Consider the following 22,684-nt stretch of genomic DNA (forward strand, 5'->3'; position numbering starts at 1 on the left):
GGGCCATGTCAGAAGGCAGTTCCTTTCGATCAGCATCTGTGACCATTTGACCATGTCAAACCCACACTTCTCAGGAACAGCCCTCAACTCTCCTCATTTTCACCCTGTAGGCCCTGCCTACAGGTATATAGGTATTTCTGTATGTGCTACAAATCAGTCAACTCTTTGTTCTAGAATCCCTTTGAATTTTAACAAACAAGTTCCATAACAGGATATTCCTAATGGAGATCACTTGATCTACAAAATTTTGATTCTTGTTGGGAAGATGGGTTCATTCCCTCTATAGGAAATTTTTGTATGCTGACAAAAATAAAATAAGAAAGACAATACTTTAAATCAGGGAAACAGTAAATAGTAAATATATTTCCCGTACTTTATGACTATTCAATTACCATCCCTCGGTAGTACATATACTTCCCAGGAGTCCTTAAATTTTCACAAGATACTTATGAGATTGTTTAATTTCTTGCAGATAAAAACATATTAGGAAGACACCCCCCACACCTTACTAGTCTATACAAGTGTTCATAGCCTTTCTGATTTCATGACTCAGAGTTCAGACTCCTAGATTTTGCATCAGTGAGCACTGAATGGGAGTCTTAGCTCTCCTCACAGACCTCTTCAGAGTCCCATTCTAGGATACAGGCTTATTTTTTCTTAAAAACTATCTTTTCTCAAGTTGTCATTGCAACTCTACTGCTTGCTTCATTAGCTCTTGCTATTACCAAATGCCAGTTCCTTCTTTTCCTAATTATTCTCAAAAGAATGAATTTGTAAATCACAAATACGGATGTAAAATTCACAAAGTTGCTGAAGCAGACATAAAAAAAAGTATACATATTAGAATTTCACATAAGAGGAAAACTGTGCCAGAGGCAGGGTCTCTACACAGAGGTCAGTGTCCGTGTCCACGTGATGTGTCCATGGTCCCTCCCTCAGTGACATGCTGAGGACCAGGGATTTCCAACTACAACTGACTTAGAGTCTAGCATGAGAAAAATAAGGCTCTGAAACCCTGATTTCAGACACCATACCAACTTTAACTAGACTTTTGCTAAGATTTCAATACAATATTCATCTTCTTTAGTGTAAAAAGTGACTAATCAAATCTTCTCATTTGGCTATATTAAGTAAAATCAGCTAATATAAAAGAAAATTTTGATCTGAAGTACTCTTATAGGTCAGATGAAACCAACATAACCTAAGAATGAGTCTATGCCCAGTATTAATAGAAAACAAAGGATTAGCAAAAATAACATTTATTTGCATAATCACTTTTTCACAAATTCTAAAACATACTTTGCCTCGATGTCAGCTTTCTCTCGTACTGCATGAGCCATCTGTTCAGTCTCAAAGTACTTCTTTTTGCCTTTAGCTAAATCTTTCACTGTCTCTTGTAATTCAGTTTGTATCTTTGTCAACTGGTCCACACACTGTAAAATAAAGAGTTCAATTATTATGATTTTATTTTCAGGCTTACATAAATTAGTTTGTCCTGAGGACTGTGCACTATCCCCTTAGGATGGAAACCCAGAAGAATCAGCACTCCTGGACTCCCTCAAATTGCAAATCAAGATCCAGTGAACAGCTGCTGACACTCCCACTTAAAGCAATGTATGATACAGTGTCACAGTTTGCTGAACAACTTTGTCCTGGAAAATAACCTCTGAGTGCTGATGACTGACAATGCATTATGCTTAGCACTTTATGGGCATTTTTACATTTAGTCCTTGAAATAACTCAGTGATCAAATTATTCATATTATTAGTCCCATTTTAAGATGGGGATACAAATAGGTTAAATAATTTACCCTAAGTTATACAGTGAGGAAGTAATTATATCATTTACCATATAAACTATTATGGTATCTACTCCAGTTTTGTGATAACCACGTTTTTAAGGTCTAATATAGAGATACTTTATCTTAAAATAGTAAGCTTTTAAAAATGTTGACATATCATTTACTTAATATATAACTCACCTTTTTAAAGTATATAATGCAGTGGTTTTTAGTATATCCACAAGGATGTAAAACCATTATCACTATCTAATTCCAGAACATTTTAAACAACCAAAAACAAAACAACAACAACAACAAGAACTCGATACATTTACAAGTAACTCCCCATTTCCCCCTACCATAGCCCCTGCAACCACTAATCTACTTTCTGTTTCTATGAATTTCCTATTCCGGATATTTCTTATCAATGGGATCATAAAATATATGGCCTTATATGTCTCATTTCTTTCACTTAGCATAATGTTGTTAGGGTTCATCTATGTAATACCAAGCATTGATGCTTCTACACTTTTAATGGCTGAATAATATTTCATTGTAAAGATATACTTAAATAGTAAGGTTTTTTTATCTTGCAGAAAAATCTTTCTTTCTCCTTAATTTTAAGTTCTTATCACATACAAACCTCTTGTTTAATAAATAATACCATGACAACCTGACAATCCGAGAGAGAAGTAATAAACATTCCAATAATGCCATGTTTGCAGGTGTGAAGAGCTGAGAGAATGCTCCATGGCTACAATTAGATATTAAGAACACAAACTGAAGCATGGTCTGAAAGATACAATTGTGTTTCATGGGAAAATGAAATCAATTATTTAAAAGAGGAATCAGGAGTAAGGCATATATGTCTATAATGTTCATCCAAACAAGCTTGGTCTCAGAAAAACTAATCAATGAAGGGAAGCCCAAGAGTCCTATAGTGATATATACGCAATGAAAGGGTCTGCTAATCTATTTTGAGAGGAAACTAAACATAGTAGGTCAAAGGTTTTCCAGGGGACTACAACCATGTGGATAGGATCTCAGTATATCCACACAAATTGAATACCATGGGTACCTATACATGAGCACATATGCGCACGCACACACACGCGCGTGTGCACACACACATACACAGCCACTCCTTACTTCCAATCCTTTGAAGAACAAGACAGCTCTCCTCAGTCATGGGTGACTAAATATCTAATGAAGATTACTTAATTCATTTTCATCTACCGTATAAAAGGGTATTAATTAGAGCTACCATATAACCCAATAATTCCTTCTCTGGGTATCTACCTGAAAATTTTGAAAATATTTGTTTGTAAAGATATATGTAACCCTATGTTCACTGCAGCATTATTCACAGTAGACAATACATGGAAAAAACCTAAGTGTCCTTCGATGGATGACTGGATAAATCAGATGTGGTACATATGTATAATGGAATATACTCAGCCATAACAAAGGATAAAATACTAACATTTGAGATAATATGGATGGATTTTGAGAGTATCATACTAAGTGAAATAAGCCAGAAAGAACAGTACAAGAACCATATGATTTCACTCATATGTGGGATATAAAAGAAAGCAACAAATGAACAAATAAAATAAACTAACTCATAGACACAGACAAGAGTATGGTGGTTACCAGAGGGGAAGAGGCTGGGTGAAGAGGGTAAAGGAGATCAAATATATGGTGACAGAAGGAGACTAGACTTTGGGTGGTGAGCACACAATGCAATATGCAGATGATGCACCAAAGAACTGTACACTTGAAACTTACCTAAATATTATTGAACAATGCCACCCAAAAGGCTACTATTTTCTATATGTACCACAGTATCAGATGCACTGTGATAGTTCATATCTTTAAAAAGATTCTCAAAACTCTTATAAAACTCTGGTTGATTCTATTCCTACTTGCTTTTTCCCCTTTACATATGTTTCTAAGATACTAGTTATTAAACTACTAGTGATAGCCTATGTTTACACTGAAGAGATCGCTTGTAATCCTTTCTTCCCCCTACAACCAAATGTTCTCCATCACCCAAGTGAACTATTTCAAGTCAGAGTAATTAGGGTTCTTCTTCAAAGGAAAGTGCTCTCTATGTAGCAAAATACCAAAAATATTTATTTAAAAAAAGTAATCAAAGTTAATTTGCAAAGGAAAAGATTACCTAGGGTTTTCTTTCCAACTTCTAAAATAAATTTCGTCTGTGGGAATCCACTTTTCTGGGTGGACTAAGTTATATACTTAAAAAGAAGCTTAATGTTGCCTATGTTAAGAAAAGCCCAGCTCTCCCCCAAGAGTTATCAGCACTGAGCAGACAGAATTGAGTGTATAAGTTTACATTAAGGCTAAAGGATCATATAAAATGATGACAAACTTGGATATTATAATTTAGATCATAATAAATTTTTTAAAAAAAGTATGACCTCTGAGTATGACACAGAAAGAATATGACACAGAAGGATTACAAGCGATCTCTTAGATGGAGATAGGACAGGTGGGCTTGCTAATAACTTGAAAGCAGAAATAAAAATAAAAGTAACTTGGGCCAATACATCCAAGTCCTACAAACTAATAGGTTCTCTGACCCAGTAGTCATGTCCTGGAAATTTACCCTAAAAAAATAACTTAAAAGAACAAAGTTAACTTTTATTGCAGAATATTGGTATGATTAAACAGAGGAAATAAAGTAGCATAAATGAAAAATTCATTCAGAAATAATAAAAAATAAGCATAAAGGTTGTATAGAAATATGAGGAGTTTCAATCAAGATGGAGGCATAGGTTAACACGATACTAGGAACCTCCATAATTACATCAAAATTACAACTAAATTACAGAACAACCCTCATTCAGAACACCTAAAATATGGCTGAACAGAAGTCCTACAACTAAGAATATAAAGAAAAAGCCATATCAAGATGGGTAGGAGGGGCAGGGATACCGAATGGGCTGGTCCTACACCATGTGTGGTGGTTAAAAATCAGGAGAAATATCTCAACTTCAGAGGTCCTCCGCTAAGGAGCAAAGGGTCCCTGGGGCCCCACATCAGAACCTCCAACCTGGGGAAAAGTTCCAGTGCCAGGAAGAAAAGTCCCTATAACTTCTAGCTGTAAAAGCCAGTGGGGATTGAGGCTGAGGCAGACAAAGGTTGGTTGGAGTCCCAGGCAGTTCCTCTTAAAGGGCCCATGCACAGACTTACTCAGACTCACTTGCTCTGAGCTCCAGTGCTGGGGCAGCAGCTCCAAAGGCACCAGGGGAAGAACTGAATTGTCTGACTTCAGGGCAAGGGCTCAGGGGCAGCTTTCTCCCAGACAGCAGTGCTGGAAGAGGCCATTGTTCCTTTTCTGAGCCCTAACTCCACAGAGCCACCCGGCAGGCCCCATATCTGAGTCTCCATCAACTAGGCTTACAATCAATGTTCACCCCAACCTGAGACCCTGCCCCACCCAACTTGTGGGCCCACCCATGCTATTACTAGTGGCTTTGCCATACAAACAGCTTCTCTTGGCTCATGCTTCAGACTTTTCTAAAATCTCCCAAATTAGCAGCATCTGGCCTCTGTGTGCTCCTAATTCCTGCTAAGTGGCCTCAGGCCTAGCACTAGTGGTAGCCAGCCTGAGAAGAAAAAGAAAATGTAGATGGTTTAGTTGTTCCTATATGGAGTTAGTTGTCATAAAGTTTGGTAGGTACAATTGGAGAAGCCAATTGCAGTGGCCATCTGTTGCTTTTGTTTGTGAATGTTCTTTGGGAATCCATCTCCATTTTCCTTTGGAGAATCTCTCTCCCCATTTTTAGTCCATGTAGTTTATATGAGGATTGTAACTCCTGACTGGAGTGGGTGGGCTGTGAGCCAAGATAACCCAATGAGTTTCAATTCTGGTGGTTTTGTTGGAACTACTAGGAAAATGGAAAACATGGAATGGCTAGCTATAAGATTTTAAAATCTGGCACTTTGGGGGCCACCTTGTGGAGAGAGTTGCTAAAGAATGCAGCCATTGGAAAAAGCAGAGCTAATGGATGGGAAGAAAAACTAAATTCTAATATCATTATTTGAGCACCTGGATCCACCCCACCTGGATTCCATCGATGTTGAAATTTATAAGCGAATACATTTTTATCTTGGCTTAAACCAGTTTGAAGTTGGTTTGTGTCATTTATAATCTCAGTCCTGACAGTTATGCCTAATATGTACCTAATGTTTAACAATTGCTTACATGAAACATAAACATGATTATCAGCTATAATATAAAACAAGTTAATTCACATATAAGGGCTTGTCAAATCTCACTAAACATTCTTTGCTAAGGAATGTTGGTTACATTCAGGTCAGAGACTATTCTACCAATGGAAGAAAAAAAAGTAAAAGAGGTAAACTCTTTCAAAATATTCTGGTAGTGAAAAAGGTGGAACATTCCAGTAATTCAATTATATTTGTTGAGTGCACTGGCTGTTTGAAACATGGTATTGCCAGTTAGGAAGTTACAATAGTATTCATTTTCTGTCTTTTCTCAGCATGCACAAATGGATACATATATACACATACAAAATATTTACGTTAAAATCAAACGCACTGTTTGGTCAGTGGTTATATAATTTATTCACCATATTGTTTTAAAAAAGGTCTTTGATCAAAGATAAAACAAATGCATTCTTATAACATCTGTTAAGATCAACTGATATTATCTGACTACTCAAAAGAGATTAAAATTTTATATACACACAACATACACTTAACATAGTTATTATGCTTTGACAAAAAGGAAGAATAGTTTTTGTTGCTTTTTGTTTGTACAAAAGTTCTGAAAATCCAACTGACAATTAGAATCAAAATACTGGATGGCTTTAAAACATTATATTCTTAAATAATTACCTTAATATTTTCTAAAGTACTGATATTTTCATTAGAAAAATTTAATTTCTTAGGTATCATGATAATCCCTATTTTTATAACTCTATTTCCAAAAATGACACAATTCAATCATCTATTTTCAATAGCAAGCCTTTCATAAAAATCACATTTAATAATGATTTTTCTGTGAATTTTTAATTCTGCATAATCAAAGAAAGATCTATTTGAAAACTTTTACATAATCTATATAATTAAACTTTAGAGCATATCATTTTTGGTAATAACTTTATATTTTGTCAAAAAGTGTCAACTTCTTTTAAATAATTATGCAAAATGGCTTAAATTGAAACTATGTTGAATTTTTTTAAGACTCAGTGAGATTAATAAATTTTAACTATTTTAATATACACCAAACTATACCAATGTTGTAAAACTAAGATCTATTTACTTAAGCTAAGTTGAAAATTAATATTTAAGTATTTACAGAACTTTAAGAATGTCCAGATTAAATTTACACTCACCATTGTCAGTTAATAAAACACAGTAGTTAGAAAGTACTTGTTGTAATCAGAAAACCATGTTGAAATCAGAATCGTGACCAAATAGGAAAGCTCCAAGTATTAAATACAATTTAATATAATCTTGCAGATTACAAACATAACACTGAGATATTAAAATGCATTTAATAAAAGAACAAATAAAAACAATACCCTTTTTAGTTGCTGTTCTTTTAAGCTTCTCACTGTCCTTGCAGGCTCAGAAATGAAGTTTTTATAGTTTTCACATATATTGATCCGAGACTGGGCTACCTGCATTGTTCCCTCGAGAAAAGATTTCCAAACAGGATACATGCTCCTAAGTTCAAAGAGGGACAGAAAAGCATTAGGTAGGGAAGAGAAAAGTTGTCTAACCTTTTTCTTACGGGTTAACACTGACAAACAGAAAGAATGTTGTCTTTATAGTTAAAAGTGTATTTATACTGGTTTATAGGGAGCACTATTTTTAGAATACATAAGTAGAAACACCACATATACTCTATCTCTTTATGGCTTAACAATTGGCTGCTTTGATTAACTAGTTATTCAGATTACTGATGTAAAGTGATACAAGGATTGCAATTCCAGACAAAGCTAACACTATAAAAATCAGTCAATAATTCAGCCTGTAGGACTTTCATAGTCTCAGGGTCATCATTATGAATATCAAGTGTCATTATATCAACAAGGTATTTTCTTAATTTTATAGATGAAGTAACTGAGACTCAGATTTAGAGAATTAAATCACACAAGAATGCAGCAGTACTGAAATACAGATGAAGGTTAGGTACATTCTATTTGAACTACATCATTATTACTCTCTCACACAAACTGATGTAGCTAGTGGGGGTGGAGAACAACTGCTCATGTGCTGGAGAAGTCTATTTGTCTGACAAAAGAAGTCTATGGTATCATTGCTTAACATCTATTTCTCTGTTGTAATAATGCGTAGCCAGCATCACACTGTGGCTTGGCGTCATTTCAAGCAAATCCCATTACCTTTGCTTGATAAATGTACTCAGCAATCTCTTGGTAAAGTCAAATAATTATTCACCTGTGTTTTTTTATAGCCAACTTCCTTTTCAAACCTTCTCTTCTACTTTGCTAAATGCCTTAGCCAGTTCTAGTATGACCTTACACTATCAACATATTTTATAACATATCAGAATAATGGATGGTAATTTGTTTTATAAAATGAGATACATGCACTGATAGATTACAACATTCATCTCCTCACATTTCCTTTCCTATGCCACGTGGATTTTCGACTATAGCAATGTATAGGGCCATATGCTACATAAAATGCTAGCTGGGGAGGGTCCAATGGATGATTTGTGAAAACAAAAGAAAAATTAGCTGGGCCCCCATCGTAATTAGAACTAAAAAAACTTGAAACTATTTTTCAACCAAGGAAACAATTAATTTGTGTAAAGAATTAGTTTTTGTAACATGTCAAATGAATCGGTTTAGATGGAAATATTCATTTATTTAGATAAAAAATAAATAAATGAATCTTTGGAAGAAAGATTCAGTGTAGTGTGCTAGCAAAAACTATCAGCATAAAAGCACTGATGGAGTTAAAGAACAGCAAAATCAATTTCCTCTAAGGCCTTACTGCATGACAATCAATGCAACCTGGGTGTGAACTCACACAGGACCTCCAAAGCAGTCCAAATAACTGATTTCCTCAAAGAATCAAAAGCTCAGTACTATGTTTTTATAATCTATTAATTTATATTAAAATACATTTTAAAATCCTAATAAAAACGAGAAAACACATATTTTGTTAATCTCACAAAAAAACAGGTATAATTTTAATTCATTCACACCAGACTGCTATTGTGTTGGCTGTTGTCACTTTTTAAATTTAACAATCTAAGGGAAAAGCGGTCAGTGCCCCTGACTAAATAGTCAGGCACTGCATGTTTTAAAATTTTTTGTGGCGCATCCATGTGCCGCAGCACACCAGTTGAAAAATGCTGACCTAGATGACTGTTGTTCATCCTTCAAATCTTGGCTTAAATGCAGCTTCTTTAGGAAAGTCTTTTATGATCACCACCAGGCCGACCCACAAACTCAGTCAAGTCCCTCTCTGTTATTTGTTCACTTGTCTTGAGCATTTTTCCCTCAATTATAAACAGTGTTATGTAATTGTTTCAAGTCTGTCCTTCTCACTATAGTGAAAATTTCATGAAGGCAGGGGTGTATGTCTTTCTCACTATTATATTCCTAGGACCTAGCACATGGCCTACCATTTAGAAAGATTATAATAATTACGCAATGAATGAAAAAAAGAAGTGGATGAATATATAAATTCATTTTATAATACTGTACAATGAGGCCTATACAATAAAAAAATCTTTTCATTATACAGTTTAAAAGGAGATCTTTATAGAGTAACAGATCTACAGTAGGCAATCATATTCTCAACAATGAGATACCATGGGAAACAGAGGATTCAGTTACTAGTCTGTCAGAAGACTTGGGTTCAAGTTCTAGTTTAAGCAATATAATCATATGTAACTTTTCACTTTACTTTCAGTTCCCCAACTGGCAAACAAAGCAATAACAAAAATACCTGCACAATGTAACTCACAGGGCTATTTTAACAATTAAATGCAAACAATGTGGCACACAGATTCTTTTAAATGAATAAATAGCAACAGTAGCAGAATTGTAAAAGAGAAGCACTTCTTGTTAACACAGTAGTGGTAGTTCTAAGCTAGTGGTGTTTTTCATTCTGATTGGGGGAAAATAATAATGGCTTGTAGAGTGATTTAAATTTTTTAATCTTATTTCACTATACGTTATATTCACTTATACCACTTCATATAAGTAATTTTGAAGCAGAAGGAAAAGTATCAAGCATGTACGGTATTTTACTATTCTGCTCAGGTCAGGAAATGAGGCTCAAAATTACAAAAGAAAGGAAAGAAATTATTTTAAGAACCTATCACATGCTAGTCACTAAGTCACGTAGTTTACATTTATCATACCATTTAATCCTCATGATAACTTTGTAAGATAGGCATTATCTCCATTTTGCAGGACCATTTTGCAGAGAAGAAAAGTAAGACTTACAAAGGTCGTGAAATTTTTCTAAGGCTATCCACTTGGAAATTGCACTCCCATGGTCATAACCTAGACTTTGCCATTACCAACAACTACCTCTCTGCTCTAACTCCAATTTAATTATCTATTTGCTGACCAATAACTCCTGTTAGCCCTCATTCCCTTTAGGATTTTGACTCTAACAATTACTCAACCCCATCAGAACACCCACAATCCATCTGATCCTACCCCCTTCCCACAGTCTCTCAAACCTGTCCTGATCTCCTTTCTCAGCTCCCTAACCTGCCTGGCTTCATGTCCACCATTACAATTACTTCCTCATGTACACTCTTACTGCCCTCGACCCCTCTTTTTTCATCATTATAATCCACAAGTTCCAACACTGGTTAAATCCAAAATCCTGTTTATATCGTATCGATGTCTGTGCAGCAGAACGTTGCTGAGAAAACCATCATCATGCTGCTTGTTCTCACTATAAATTGATGTCAATAAATTCTACTAGTGCCTTAGTGCTACTACCCAGCAATCCTCTATTCCTCTAATCCACTTATTATCTCACTCTTCTAGATAACTATTTTCTACCTTCTCCTCTCATCTCAAACCCAGGCACAGAAATACAGCACCACACATCAAGCAGATTCTAGAAATGTGATAAGTTCATAATCTAAGATTAATTTATACAGTAACTGATAACAAGGAAAAAGCATGGTGTTTAATAAATAAGTATTCATCCTGGCTGGTGTGGCTCAGTGATTGAGCATCGGTCCATGAAGAAGGTCATGGTTTGATACTTAGTGGGGGCTCATGCCTGGGTTATGGTTTCAACCCTTAGTGGGAGGCATGCAGGGAGCAGCCGATTAAATGATTCTCTCTCATCATTGATGTTTCTATCTCTCTCTCCCTTACTCTCTGAAATCAATAAAAACATATTTTAAATAAGTAAATAAATAATAAATAAATAAATAGCTAGCATTCAAGTATTGTTGTTCTTGGTAGGAGGGGAGAGTATCCTGAGCCTAGGCAACCAGTAAGGCAGGGAGGATGACTGACTGAAGTTCAGTTGAGGTGTGATATGAACTGCAATACAACTGCAGCTTGATGTGCCCAAGGGTTGGGAACCAAGGATGAAAGGAGAAATGGCAGACAAGGACAGAAAGGTAATTTGGAGCCAGGTTTCTCCATGGCTTTGAATATTTAAAATATTTTATTTTATTTTATTTTATCCTATTGGGAAGGAGAAACAATAGAAGATTTTCAAGCCGGGGAGTAACAGTAGGCCTACAGATAGTTAGTGGTATTGTAGCAAGTGAAATGGTGAAAAGCAACGATCAAGCAGAGAAGCAGCAACTTAACATTCTTAAAAACAACAACAACATAAAAAGGTCTAGAAAGAAGTGAAAGCTGGAGGCAGCTGACGTTTTGGTTCCCGAGATGAAGACTTGATAAAGCATATGATCATTACTAGTTTATAGGCAATAGAGAGAGAGAGGGATATAAAGAGTACTTAAAGCCGTCACCAGAGAACTGAGGGAGCTTTAAGAAACATTTACGTAGAAAGGACCTGCTATGGTTTGAATGTTTGTAAACCCTCCCACCCTCACCCCCGCAATTCATATGTGGAAATCCTAACCCCCAAAGGTGATGTTATTAGGAGATAGGGCTTTTGGGGACTGATTAGGTCATAAAGCAGATTCGTGTCCTTATAAGAGAGACCCCACAGAGCTCCCAAACCCTTTCCCCCATGTGAGGACAAACCAGAAGTTGGGAAGTTTGCAATTCAGAAAAGAGACTTCACTAGAACCTGACCAACGTCTCGAACTTCCAGCCCGCAGAACTGTGAGAAATAGACTTCTGCTATTTATAAGCCACCCCGTCTGTGGAATTATGTTATAGCAGCCTGGACAGACAAAGACAGAATGAAAACCTGTCCTCAAAGATTTTTTAAAAAGGACCAAGAAAAAGTAGTGTTCCAGAAGTTCAGTTTCTAGGCAAATGGAGGTAGTTTAATGGCATTAAATGGTCCATGTATTATCAGGCTGGCAATTTTTTAAAAAGACTTATCACATACCCTATTGGTAAAAAATGAAAAGGAACAGGCAATTTGAAATCAAATATGAAGAAATGTAATATAGGGTGGTGCAAAAATAGGTTTACAGTTGTTTGTATGGAAAAATAATACAGTAATTAACAAATAATAATACAAAATAAATTCTGTGTTTTGCATACTCACAACTGTAAACCTACTTTTGCCCCATCCCGTATATTGACACAGAGTTAATGAAGGATAATTTACAATACTAACATTTTAAATATATAACCCCTTTGACCCAGCATTTCCCCCTCTACAAATTTACCCTATAAATACTTTCATAGTCCACAAAGACATAACTGTGTGCATAGATGAGTTATCCATTGCAGCATTATTTGCAATAGTAATAAATTAAATAACCACCAACAGAGAAATGAATAACGAAACTACAATTTACTCATACTATGGCACCAGCACAGCCTGAATGTACTGGCATAAAATCTCCTTAAGTGAGTGTATAAGCAGGGGAGAGGTAATGGAAACATCCTATATAATACAGAGCTAATATGCTAATTAGACCAGACAGCAGAACGACCTTCCTGAATGACCAGTGGGCAGGGGGCGGGGCCACTAGGCAGCCTGTGCCTCAAGGGCCAAGCCCCTTGTACATATTTTGTGCAGTGGGCCTCTAGTATGTATATAATGATTCCAGTTCTGTTAAAAACAGCAAAACTGTGTATGTTCATGTATGTATCACACCAGAAAATATGGAAGAAAAGACCACATGCTTTTAGCAGCAATTACTCTGGGGGAGTATAAATATGAGTGGAAGAAGCTTGGGAAAAGCGGGGGTTACACTTTATACTGTTACACATGCTACAAACATGCACTTCTTGGGCAAGAATTTGTAAACTACCAATACAAATATAAAAAAAAGTTAAAAAGAAAATTTTAAATGACTAGAATGAAAACAAACTCTAATAAACACACAAAATATTGGCAATTGCCATTCTCACTCTTGATCCTGATTTCTGTCTACTGTTTTTTTCACAACAGTACAACCATCCTCTCAGATGCCTAAGTTAAAAAACCGAGGAGTCATTCTATAGTCCTTCCTCTTTCTCTTTTTCCCTCTACTGCATTCTTCAGCCAGCAGATACTGATCAAGTGCTTTCTATATTCCAAGAGCTATTTTAGATATTGAGAAAACTACTTTATAGTTTCCTAACTATAGAAAATATTTTATAGTTTGTCTCAAAACAAATTAGACACACACACACACACACACACACACACACACACACACACACAAAACCCTCTGCCAAATCAATTCCAAATTCTCTAGCTTCAGTTTTCTAAGTATATCTGAAATTTCCCCCACAATCTACTTTCTACTATAATTTCCGGGGTTCAAGTACGAGACAAGGGATTAAATTCTTGCAATTCTATTCTTTACAAATTCTTCTTCACATCCCTCTAATCCACTTTCATACTATTACTAAGTGAGGCTGAACATGTGATTCCTCTTGTGGAAATTCTTCAATGGTTCTAAGAAACTATGATATGTAAAGTCCGTCATGATGCCTATTTTTGTATCCTCCCAAAACTCCTCTCACCCTCCAACCCACGTACTTCACACCAGCCACACATAACTGCTCACTGTTACCTAACATTTATATTTTCTCATGCCTCCATGCTTTTAAGGAATTTTTCCTGCTTAGAATTCCTTTTGCACAACCCTGGCAAACTCCTGCACATCCTTTAAAATTCAGCTCTAGAAGCCTCATTTTCCTCTGCCGTTGCAATGCACCTATACTACTACTGAATACTACAGCTGTTTATAGTGCCTGCTTCCTGTAAGCTCCTTCAGCACAGGCACCATTTCCTCTAGTCCAACCCTAAAATCTACTTCCACAGCTAGCATGTAGCAGATATCTCACATCTATCTTATGGATAAAGAATGAATGAATGCATGTTTAAGTAGCTGTGTGACCTTGAGTAATGCATATAACCTGACACTTAGTTTCACAATATATAAAAAGACTATATAGTTTTTATGTATGTCATTGTCTCTATTTTTGTTTATTTCCTTGTTTTCCTTTATTATTCTACTAGAGGCTCAGTACACGAAATTCGTGCACGGTTGGGGGACCCTAGGCCTGGCCGGCGATGAGGACCAATCAGGTTCCCTGCCTTCCCCCCTCCTTCTTCCCTCGCTGCCTGTGTCTCCCGCCACCCACCCCCAGTTCCCTGTCCCAGCATGGGGCCTGGCCCTGATCGAATGATCAGGACCTGGCAGCTGGGGGGAGGGACCAGGAGAGTGGCCAGCAGGCCCCATCGGCAATCGGGGCTTGTGGATTGGGGGCAGCACCTGCATTGAGCATCTGCCCCCTGGTGGTCAGTGCATATCATAGCAACCGGTCGTTCCATCCTAACAGTCGCTTAGACTTTTATATATATAGATGTAGCAACTATATGGATCTATTACTTATAGTATCACTAGAGGCCCGGTGTACAAAATTCGTGCACGGGGGGAGGGGGGATAGGTCCCTCAGCCCGACCTGCACCCTCTCCAATTCAGGAGCCCTCAGGGAATGTCCTACTGACGGCTTAGGTCTGCTCCCCATGGTTCTCAGCTCTCTGCAGGGCCTGCCTGCTCCACACCACGGCGACGGGCAAGCAGGCCCTGCTGGGTGCTGTCTGCGGGCTGCACTTGCCTGCTCCCGGGTTGCCCTGGCGACGGCCAAGCAGGCCCTGCTGGGTGCTGTCTGCGGGCTGCGCTTGCCTGCTCCCGGGTTGCCCTGGCGACGGCCAAGCAGGCCCTGCTGGGTGCTGTCTGCGGGCTGCGCTTGCCTGCTCCCGGGTTGCCCTGGGAACAGCCAAGCAGGCCCTGCTGGGTGCTGCCTGCGGGCCAGCTTGCCTGCTCATGGGTCGCCACAGCTACGGCCAAGTAGGCCCTGCTGTCTGCTGTCAAGCTGCGCAGCCGCCCTCGCCTCCCGGAGCCGGCGATGGTCCCAGGAGCCTGCGGGCGTGGCTTGGCATGGCTGCCCTCGCCTCCTGAGGCGGCGATGGTCCCAGAAGGCTGCAGGCTTGGCGCCTGTCCCTGGAACCCAGGCCACTTGGCACCTGCATATGCAAATCAACCCGTCATATTTGTTGGGTTAATTTGCATACTCACTCTTGGTTGGCTGGTTGGCATCATGGAGGTATGGTCAATTTGCATATTTCTCTTCTATTAGTGTAGATGCTACCTTCTAAGTTATCAGTCATTCCTGCAATTGTGAAGAACTATTAGGGTTTCTCCTGTACTTTCAGTTTTCTAGCCCCATTAATAAATTATCTGAGGATAAGATAATTATCTGATGATTTCATATACAGACTCAACCACACACTTTAATATGAGTTCTTAGTTACTCTGATTTTTCTGTTATTGTTTCATGGGCATTAGTCTTAACTCCAACCAGACAGCAAACTCTGAAATCTATCTTTGACTTCTGGTTCCCACAACACTAAGTCTTGAGCACAAACACCAATAAATACTTCTAAATTAATCTCAAAAAATATTATTAACTTCTAAACAAAATTATAAATACTTTAAAGATATCTATAGGTTACTGAGGACAGAATTTATGCTCTATTATCATCTACCTTCTTTAAAACGTGTATGTGGGATATTGATTAGCCAATTTCTGGATACTTGTTTTTTAAATCAAACAATCAGTCAATCTGTTTTTAAGTAACAAACAAACAAACAAACAAACTTAGAAACTCTTTTCTCTTAAGCTCACAAAATCCCATCTTTCCAAATTTAGAATTTGTTTCAAAATAAAGAATCAGTGATCATGGTAGAACATTACTTGTTTCATTATTTCAATCTTGTTTCATTATTGTTGCAATGTGTTTCATCTATAGGTTGCTGAGGAAATAATGCCTCATTATCCTTTACTCTCTTAAATTCAATATGTGGGTATTAATTAATTTTAAAAATGTAATATTAGTCTAAGACATAAAATGATCTCTTTTATATAGATTACATATGTTGTGAAAGATTAACATTTTTGATAATTTTGAAATTACATCTAAAAACAGCAGAAAAAAGAAGTTTTTTTTAAACTGGAGTCTACATTACCCTCAATTGACATGGCTCTCAGTGAAACCATTTTTTAAAAACAACGGGCAAGGGTGTTGAAGGCCTGGAGCAGGGCAGAAACTGAGTAGAAGGGGGCAATGAGGGGAAAAGGGGGCACATCTATAATACTCTCAACAATAAAGTCTTTAAAAAAATAATAAATAAATAAATAAATAAATAAATAAATAAATAAATAAATAAATAAAAAAAAACAATGGGCAAGAACTACTTAAGTTACCTGTAATCATTCCGATCATCAGCTTTTATTCCAGGCCAATCTCTCTTCAGATATTGACTAGCCAACTTCTGGATACCCTGTTTAAAAAATACACATATTTTATAAAATAAGTATTGTGCCAAAAGGAGGCTCTTTTCCTAAAATACAGTACTTAGCAAACCCCATCTTTCCAAATATAAATTTAATTCTGAAGTAAAGAATCAATGTTGAATGGTAGAACACTATAACTTATTTCATTATTGTTACAGTCTTCTCATCTCCATTTTAAGAAAAACGGTGAGTATAATTGAGAAAACTGAAAATTGATATGCTTTTTACTTCACCAGCCACTGAAACAAACTAGCTCTGGTATATCACAGGGAACACAATTGTCCACCTCCACAAAGCTCTGATTACACAGCTTGACATCTCAATTTCCTACCAGTCCTCTGCTGTGACATGTACTGTGTTTCTAAATTCCAGCAGCCAAATTTTCAAATACCAGGAAAGGTAGTAATACATTCAACTTGGAGCACACAAATACACATTGGCTTATAAAATCAACAAATATTCTATACCAATACTTCTCAAGAGAGATTTAAAGGGGTTTTACTTTTTAAATAATACCATGGCACAAACCACTTCAACTGAAAAAGAAAATTGGCTTTACAAAGAAATATACCCAATTACTGTTGTCAACACAATATGAACCTGAACAAAACAGAATATTTATCTATAATAGGTATGGTGGGTATCAAGATTTGAACAGAGAAGACTATTTTGCTGGCAAGTGAGGTTAAACTACTCACTTTAAATACAGAATATATTACCTTTAGATGGGAACATACGTGGTCCTCTAACACTATACCAGGGACTGAAGTAATGGATTAGAAATCATTAACTTTGGGATGCTCATCTCTATACATACAACTTTAAAAAGAATAGATAAAATGCTGAGATGAAGAACAATCACATTAATAGACTGCATACTCTAAGCAGAGGTTGCCCAAGAAAAATTAATGCTGCTCTCTCTCTATGGTACCTTTTTACTAAGGTCTGCTGCCAAATCAATTTGGCTTCATTAAATCCATTGTTGAATTCTTCTTTTTACTATATCAATAGCCAAAGGGCAGTAGGAAATGTAGAGAAGCTCCTTGAATCTCAAGTTCCTCCTGAACTTGGTAAGAGTCTGGTTTCACTATTTCTAGGAACTGTGAATTCTGAGAAGTCACATAAAACTGCATATCCACAATACTAACACTTACATAACTTGTACTTTGGGAAACCCAATTAAGTCTTCCCTGAACATGTACAGTATTTTTTCACTTCTGCATCTTGTTCATACTGTTCCTATTTTCAGAAAACATCTTTCCACCACTCCCATTCCTACTGGCTGAATTCTCACTGCCCCTCCTTTAAACTGATTTAAAAATTTTCAAAAGCATATATGAAAATGTGAGATGTTTCATTGCCTACTCTATTTTATTAAAATAGAGTAGATTATCTTTCTTTCTGCATTTACTAGCTTGAATTCTTTTTAAAGAACTATCTCTCGTTGAACAATTTGGTTATCTCAGAGGAATGGCAAGATAAATATTTGATTGTCCATTTTTGGTCCTAGGGTGAACAATGAATTTTTAAAGTAACATTATGAACTCATATACTTTGAGTAAAAGATGTGTTTGAATTTATTGTAGTCGTTACTCTTTTCATGCGCTAATTGTTACATCTGTGGTCAGTGGGAGTCCCCTCACGTTGGCTCCCATATCATGACCCCACCAGACTTTGAGAGTTTCTTTGATAGTTCTTATTATAGATCTTTAGTTAAGCTAGTTTTCCAAGGAATTCAGAGTCCTTTCAGGGAGAAACCACATTTAAAGACCACAATTTAGGCACTTCCTTATCCTTTGGGTCTTACTTTGTACTTTTCTCTTAAGAGGCCTTTTCTAATCACTGTATACAAAGTAGCTCACCTTTCAGCCAGTTACTTTCTCATACTACCCTAATCATTCATAATCCTTATTACACTGTTACTGTCTGGTTTAAATCAACATTATATATCAGTGATGCTCAGATAAACATAAATACATATTATATGTCTACTGCACCAGTTTTTGTCTGTTTACTGACTATAAACTCCATCAGATAGAAATCTTGTCTTTTTTTTAAAAAAAAATCACTATGTCTCTAGGCTACAGCAGCAAAGAGCCTAACATTTAGTAGATGGCAATAATATTCACTGACTGCATGAATAAATGCCACCTACATTATTTTATTTCTAATGTATAATGCCCAAACTCCTTTTGTGTTTTTGCCATTCTCAGTTAGAAATGTTTGGATCAAAATTTCCCTGGAAAAAAAATTTCCCTGGATCCTAATTTTCATATGCTCAAAGGGGGTGGGGTTGGGAGAGCAGGGAACTACATCAGATTTCTAAGCTTATGACCAGGTAGTTTTAATATAATAAATAATTTCCATAGTAAAATTAGAGTCAAATTTGACCTTCTCCACTATTGAAGGAAAACACGTATGTATACTAAAGAGCAATGAAAAAAACAACAACAGAAGTTTACTCCATACTTAGCACTACACATTACATTTTGTGAAGGTTCAAATGAGTCAAGTTCCCCGAATTCAAAGAACTCATAATATGTCAACACATGTAAGAAGTAGATAAGGTAAAATGGGAGGCAATACATAGGTTACTGCCAAATAAATGGCAATATGTGATATAAGTTCATAGATGAAGAAAAGATCATCTGAAATTTACTTAACAAATTACACCTAAATGATATGATAGTGACTTTTTCAGTTTAATCACTGCTAAATTTGTTACAGAATACTTAATACAGAATATGAGATATAATGAGGACTGAATTATATAAAACAAATGAACCTAACAAGCATTTCAAAACATTTATTCCTCTGAACTCTGTTAGGCTTTGTTATAACCACAGAGAAATTTGACACTAAGAGTATACAGAATTTACTTAAGATCACATAATTAGTTACATTTGAATTAGAACCCCTAGTTATTCTAAATCTTTGCCCCCTTTTCCCCAAATCCCACCCTTTTAGCTTGGATTTTATCTAATTCTTTAAAGAATTCTTAAATTACTTTAACTTATCTTTTTTGTGCATTATAAGTCACAACAGCGAAGTCTAGAGCTCTCCCCTACAAAGTTGAACTGTATTAAACTGAATGAGCCCTTCAGAGATGAGATGAGGGATTCATGAAATAGACAAACAGTGAGACCTTTAGATGAAAGACTTTATTCAAGTTAGTTCACAGAGGCAGGAATCAGAACTTCTGTGTGCTTCATGCAGCTGTTCAAGATCTCATCTGCATGGACGCTCAAGAAATACTCCGTGGCCATTATAGGAAAAGTCCTAAATAACATTTCATGCCTCAGAAAGCATTCTATAGTTGTTTCATTTTTATGTTACGCTTAAAGCTACATCTTATAAATAAAAGGTTTATTTATATAGAAATAAAATCTACCTCAATTAAGTGTCTAAGGAAAATAAAGGTATGACTGTTTTAAAAAGTGGGTTTTTTAAAAAATCACTCCCCCAGCCCACAACATTACTCTTTAAAACTGGTGCACTAGACACATAATATGTATTTATGTTCACCTGAGCATCACTGATATATAATGTTGATTTGATTTCCAAATACATTTTACTCTGGAGCAGTGGTTTCCATAAAAAGTTACTATAAATATACTCTTTGGAACATCCAATAACATCCCATTCCAACTTTTTAAAAAGCCATCGGTGTCTGATGTAAGACTTGCTTTGTTTTATCTCTCAATATTGCTCTAACAAGTGAAGCAACACAAAGAAAGCCACTATTCAGTAGACACTAGGAAATGGACTGATGGCTTAACCTTCTGACCATTTACAACAGCAAGCTGAGCAGGAGTGTGCTCCATGGCTCTCATACAGGTTATACTGTATCTATTTCTTCCCAACATACAGATGGCTCCACAAAATTATAGGAAACTATGATACCTATATACTATAACTTTCTATCATAAAATTGCCAACATTATGCAAATTATGTTTAAAAATTAACAAGTCTACTACATAAGTTGGGTACTTCTCAAACTGATGTAAATTAATACAATTACTAGAGGCCCGGTGCACAAAATTCATGCATGGGGGTGGGGTGGGGAGGGGGGCCCTCAGCCCAGCCTGCACCCTCTCCAATTTGGGATCCCTCTCACAATCCAGGACTGCTGGCTCCCAACTGCTCACCTGCTTGCCTTCCTGATTGCCCCTAACTGCTTCTGCCTGCCAGCCTGATCACCCCCTAACCACTCCCCTGCCAGCCTGATTGATGCCTAACTGCTCCCCTGCCAGCCTGTTTGCCCCTAACTGCCCTCCCCTGCAGACCTGGTCACCCCTAACTGCCCTCCCCTGCAGGCCTGGTCACCCCTAACTGCCCTCCCCTGCAGGCTTGATCGCCCCCAACTGCCCTCCCTTGCAGGCCTGGTCCCTCCCAACTGCCCTCCCCTGCTGGCCATCTTGTGGTGGCCATCTTGTGTCCACATGGGGTCAGGATTATTGACCACATAGGGGCAGCCATCTTGTGTGTTGGAATGATGGTCAATCTGCATATTACTCTTTTATTAGATAGGATAGAGGCCTGGTGCAAGGGTGGGGGCCAGCTGGTTTGCCCTGAAGGGTGTCCCAGATCAGGGTGGGGGTTCCCTGGGGGCATGGGGCAGCCTGGGCGAGGGGCCTGTGGTGGTGTGCAGGCCAGCCATGCCCCCCGGCAACCCAAGCAGAGGCCCTGGTATCTGGGATTTATTTATCTTCTACAATTGAAACTTTGAAGCCTTAAGCGGAGGCCAAGGCAGGCCAGGGTGTGCGGAAAGCTTGGCTTCCTCCATAGCCGGGGGTAACCCCAGCCTCCTGCTGCCTCCAGCTCCGTGGCCACAGCCATTTTTGTTGGGATTTATTTATCTTCTATAATTGAAACTTTGTAGCCTGGAGTGGAGGCTTGGGCCGGCAAGGGTGTGCGGAAAACTTGACTTCCTTCATCGCCAGGGAAACCCAAGCCTCCCTCCTGCTCTCTCCGTGGCTGCAGCCATCTTGATTGGGTTAATTTGCATACTCGCTCCTGATTGGCTGGTGGGCGTGGCTTGTGGGTGTAGTGGAGGTGTGGTCAATTTGCATATTACTCTTTTATTCGATAGGATTGTCTTTATTATTCTTAAGTTACTTTAATAGTAATAGAGAACTTCACTCCCACCCTTGAGGAAACTTCTGAAATATTTTTTATTGTCCTATTTTTCATTCCACCTGCTTGTTTTTTAGTTATATCCCCAATTAGAAGATTACTGCGTGAGAAGATCCTGGGAAGACAGTGGCGTAAGAAGCACCAGGAATTTATCTCCTAAGCCAGACTCAGTAGCAGAATTTGTCTCATATAACAATTGGAACTCTGAGGAAGTTCATTTTGGCCTATCACTGTATTTAGCTTAGAAGTAGTTACCTCCCATCTCCCAGCCCAGTGGCAGGCAGCACTGGTTCCTGGAGCAGCCTATATGTAGGGTGAGCAATAAGGGCCCCATCCTCCAAATATTCGGGATCTGCACTCTGATCGCTGATTCTGATCAAGGAGGTGGAGACAGAGAGGTGGGCAGCCATTGTAGCACCCCTATTTGCCACTGAAGAAAAGTAAACAGAGCCTAAGGAACCTTTGGGACACCATCAAATGGACCAACACACACACTGAGGGGAGTACTAAAAGAAGAGGGAGGGGAAGGTATAGGGAGATTATATGAAGAAATGATGACAGAAATGTCCCCAACTTGACAAAAGATCATATAAAAAGCCAAGAAACTCAATGAATTCCAAGTAGGATGAACCCAGAGACCTACAGTGAGACACATTATAATCCCAGTGTCAAAAGCTAAGGACAAAGAGAAATACTTGAAAGCAGTAAGAAAGAAGCAAATTGCCATATAAGGGCTTGCCAATAAGATTATCAGCAGATTTCTCAACAGAAACGGGGAGGGCAGAAGACAGTGGGTCCAGATATTGA

General features: G+C 37.6%; 1 protein-coding gene across 1 annotated transcript in view; it reads right to left on the minus strand.

The window, feature by feature from the left end:
• FCHSD2 (FCH and double SH3 domains 2) overlaps window positions 1-22,684 on the minus strand; it is a 187,898-nt gene that overhangs the window by 92,567 nt on the left and 72,647 nt on the right. The window contains exons 4-6 of the mRNA XM_079789208.1: window positions 16,651-16,727; window positions 7,357-7,501; window positions 1,300-1,433 (exon numbers count right to left, since the gene is read on the minus strand). Of these exons, the coding sequence (XP_079645334.1) occupies window positions 1,300-1,433; window positions 7,357-7,501; window positions 16,651-16,727 (356 nt within the window). The remainder of the gene's footprint in view (window positions 1-1,299; window positions 1,434-7,356; window positions 7,502-16,650; window positions 16,728-22,684) is intronic.

The sequence above is a fragment of the Cnephaeus nilssonii genome, assembly GCF_951640355.1.
Source record: "Cnephaeus nilssonii genome assembly, chromosome: 13".
NCBI classification, from domain to species: Eukaryota; Metazoa; Chordata; class Mammalia; order Chiroptera; family Vespertilionidae; genus Cnephaeus; species Cnephaeus nilssonii.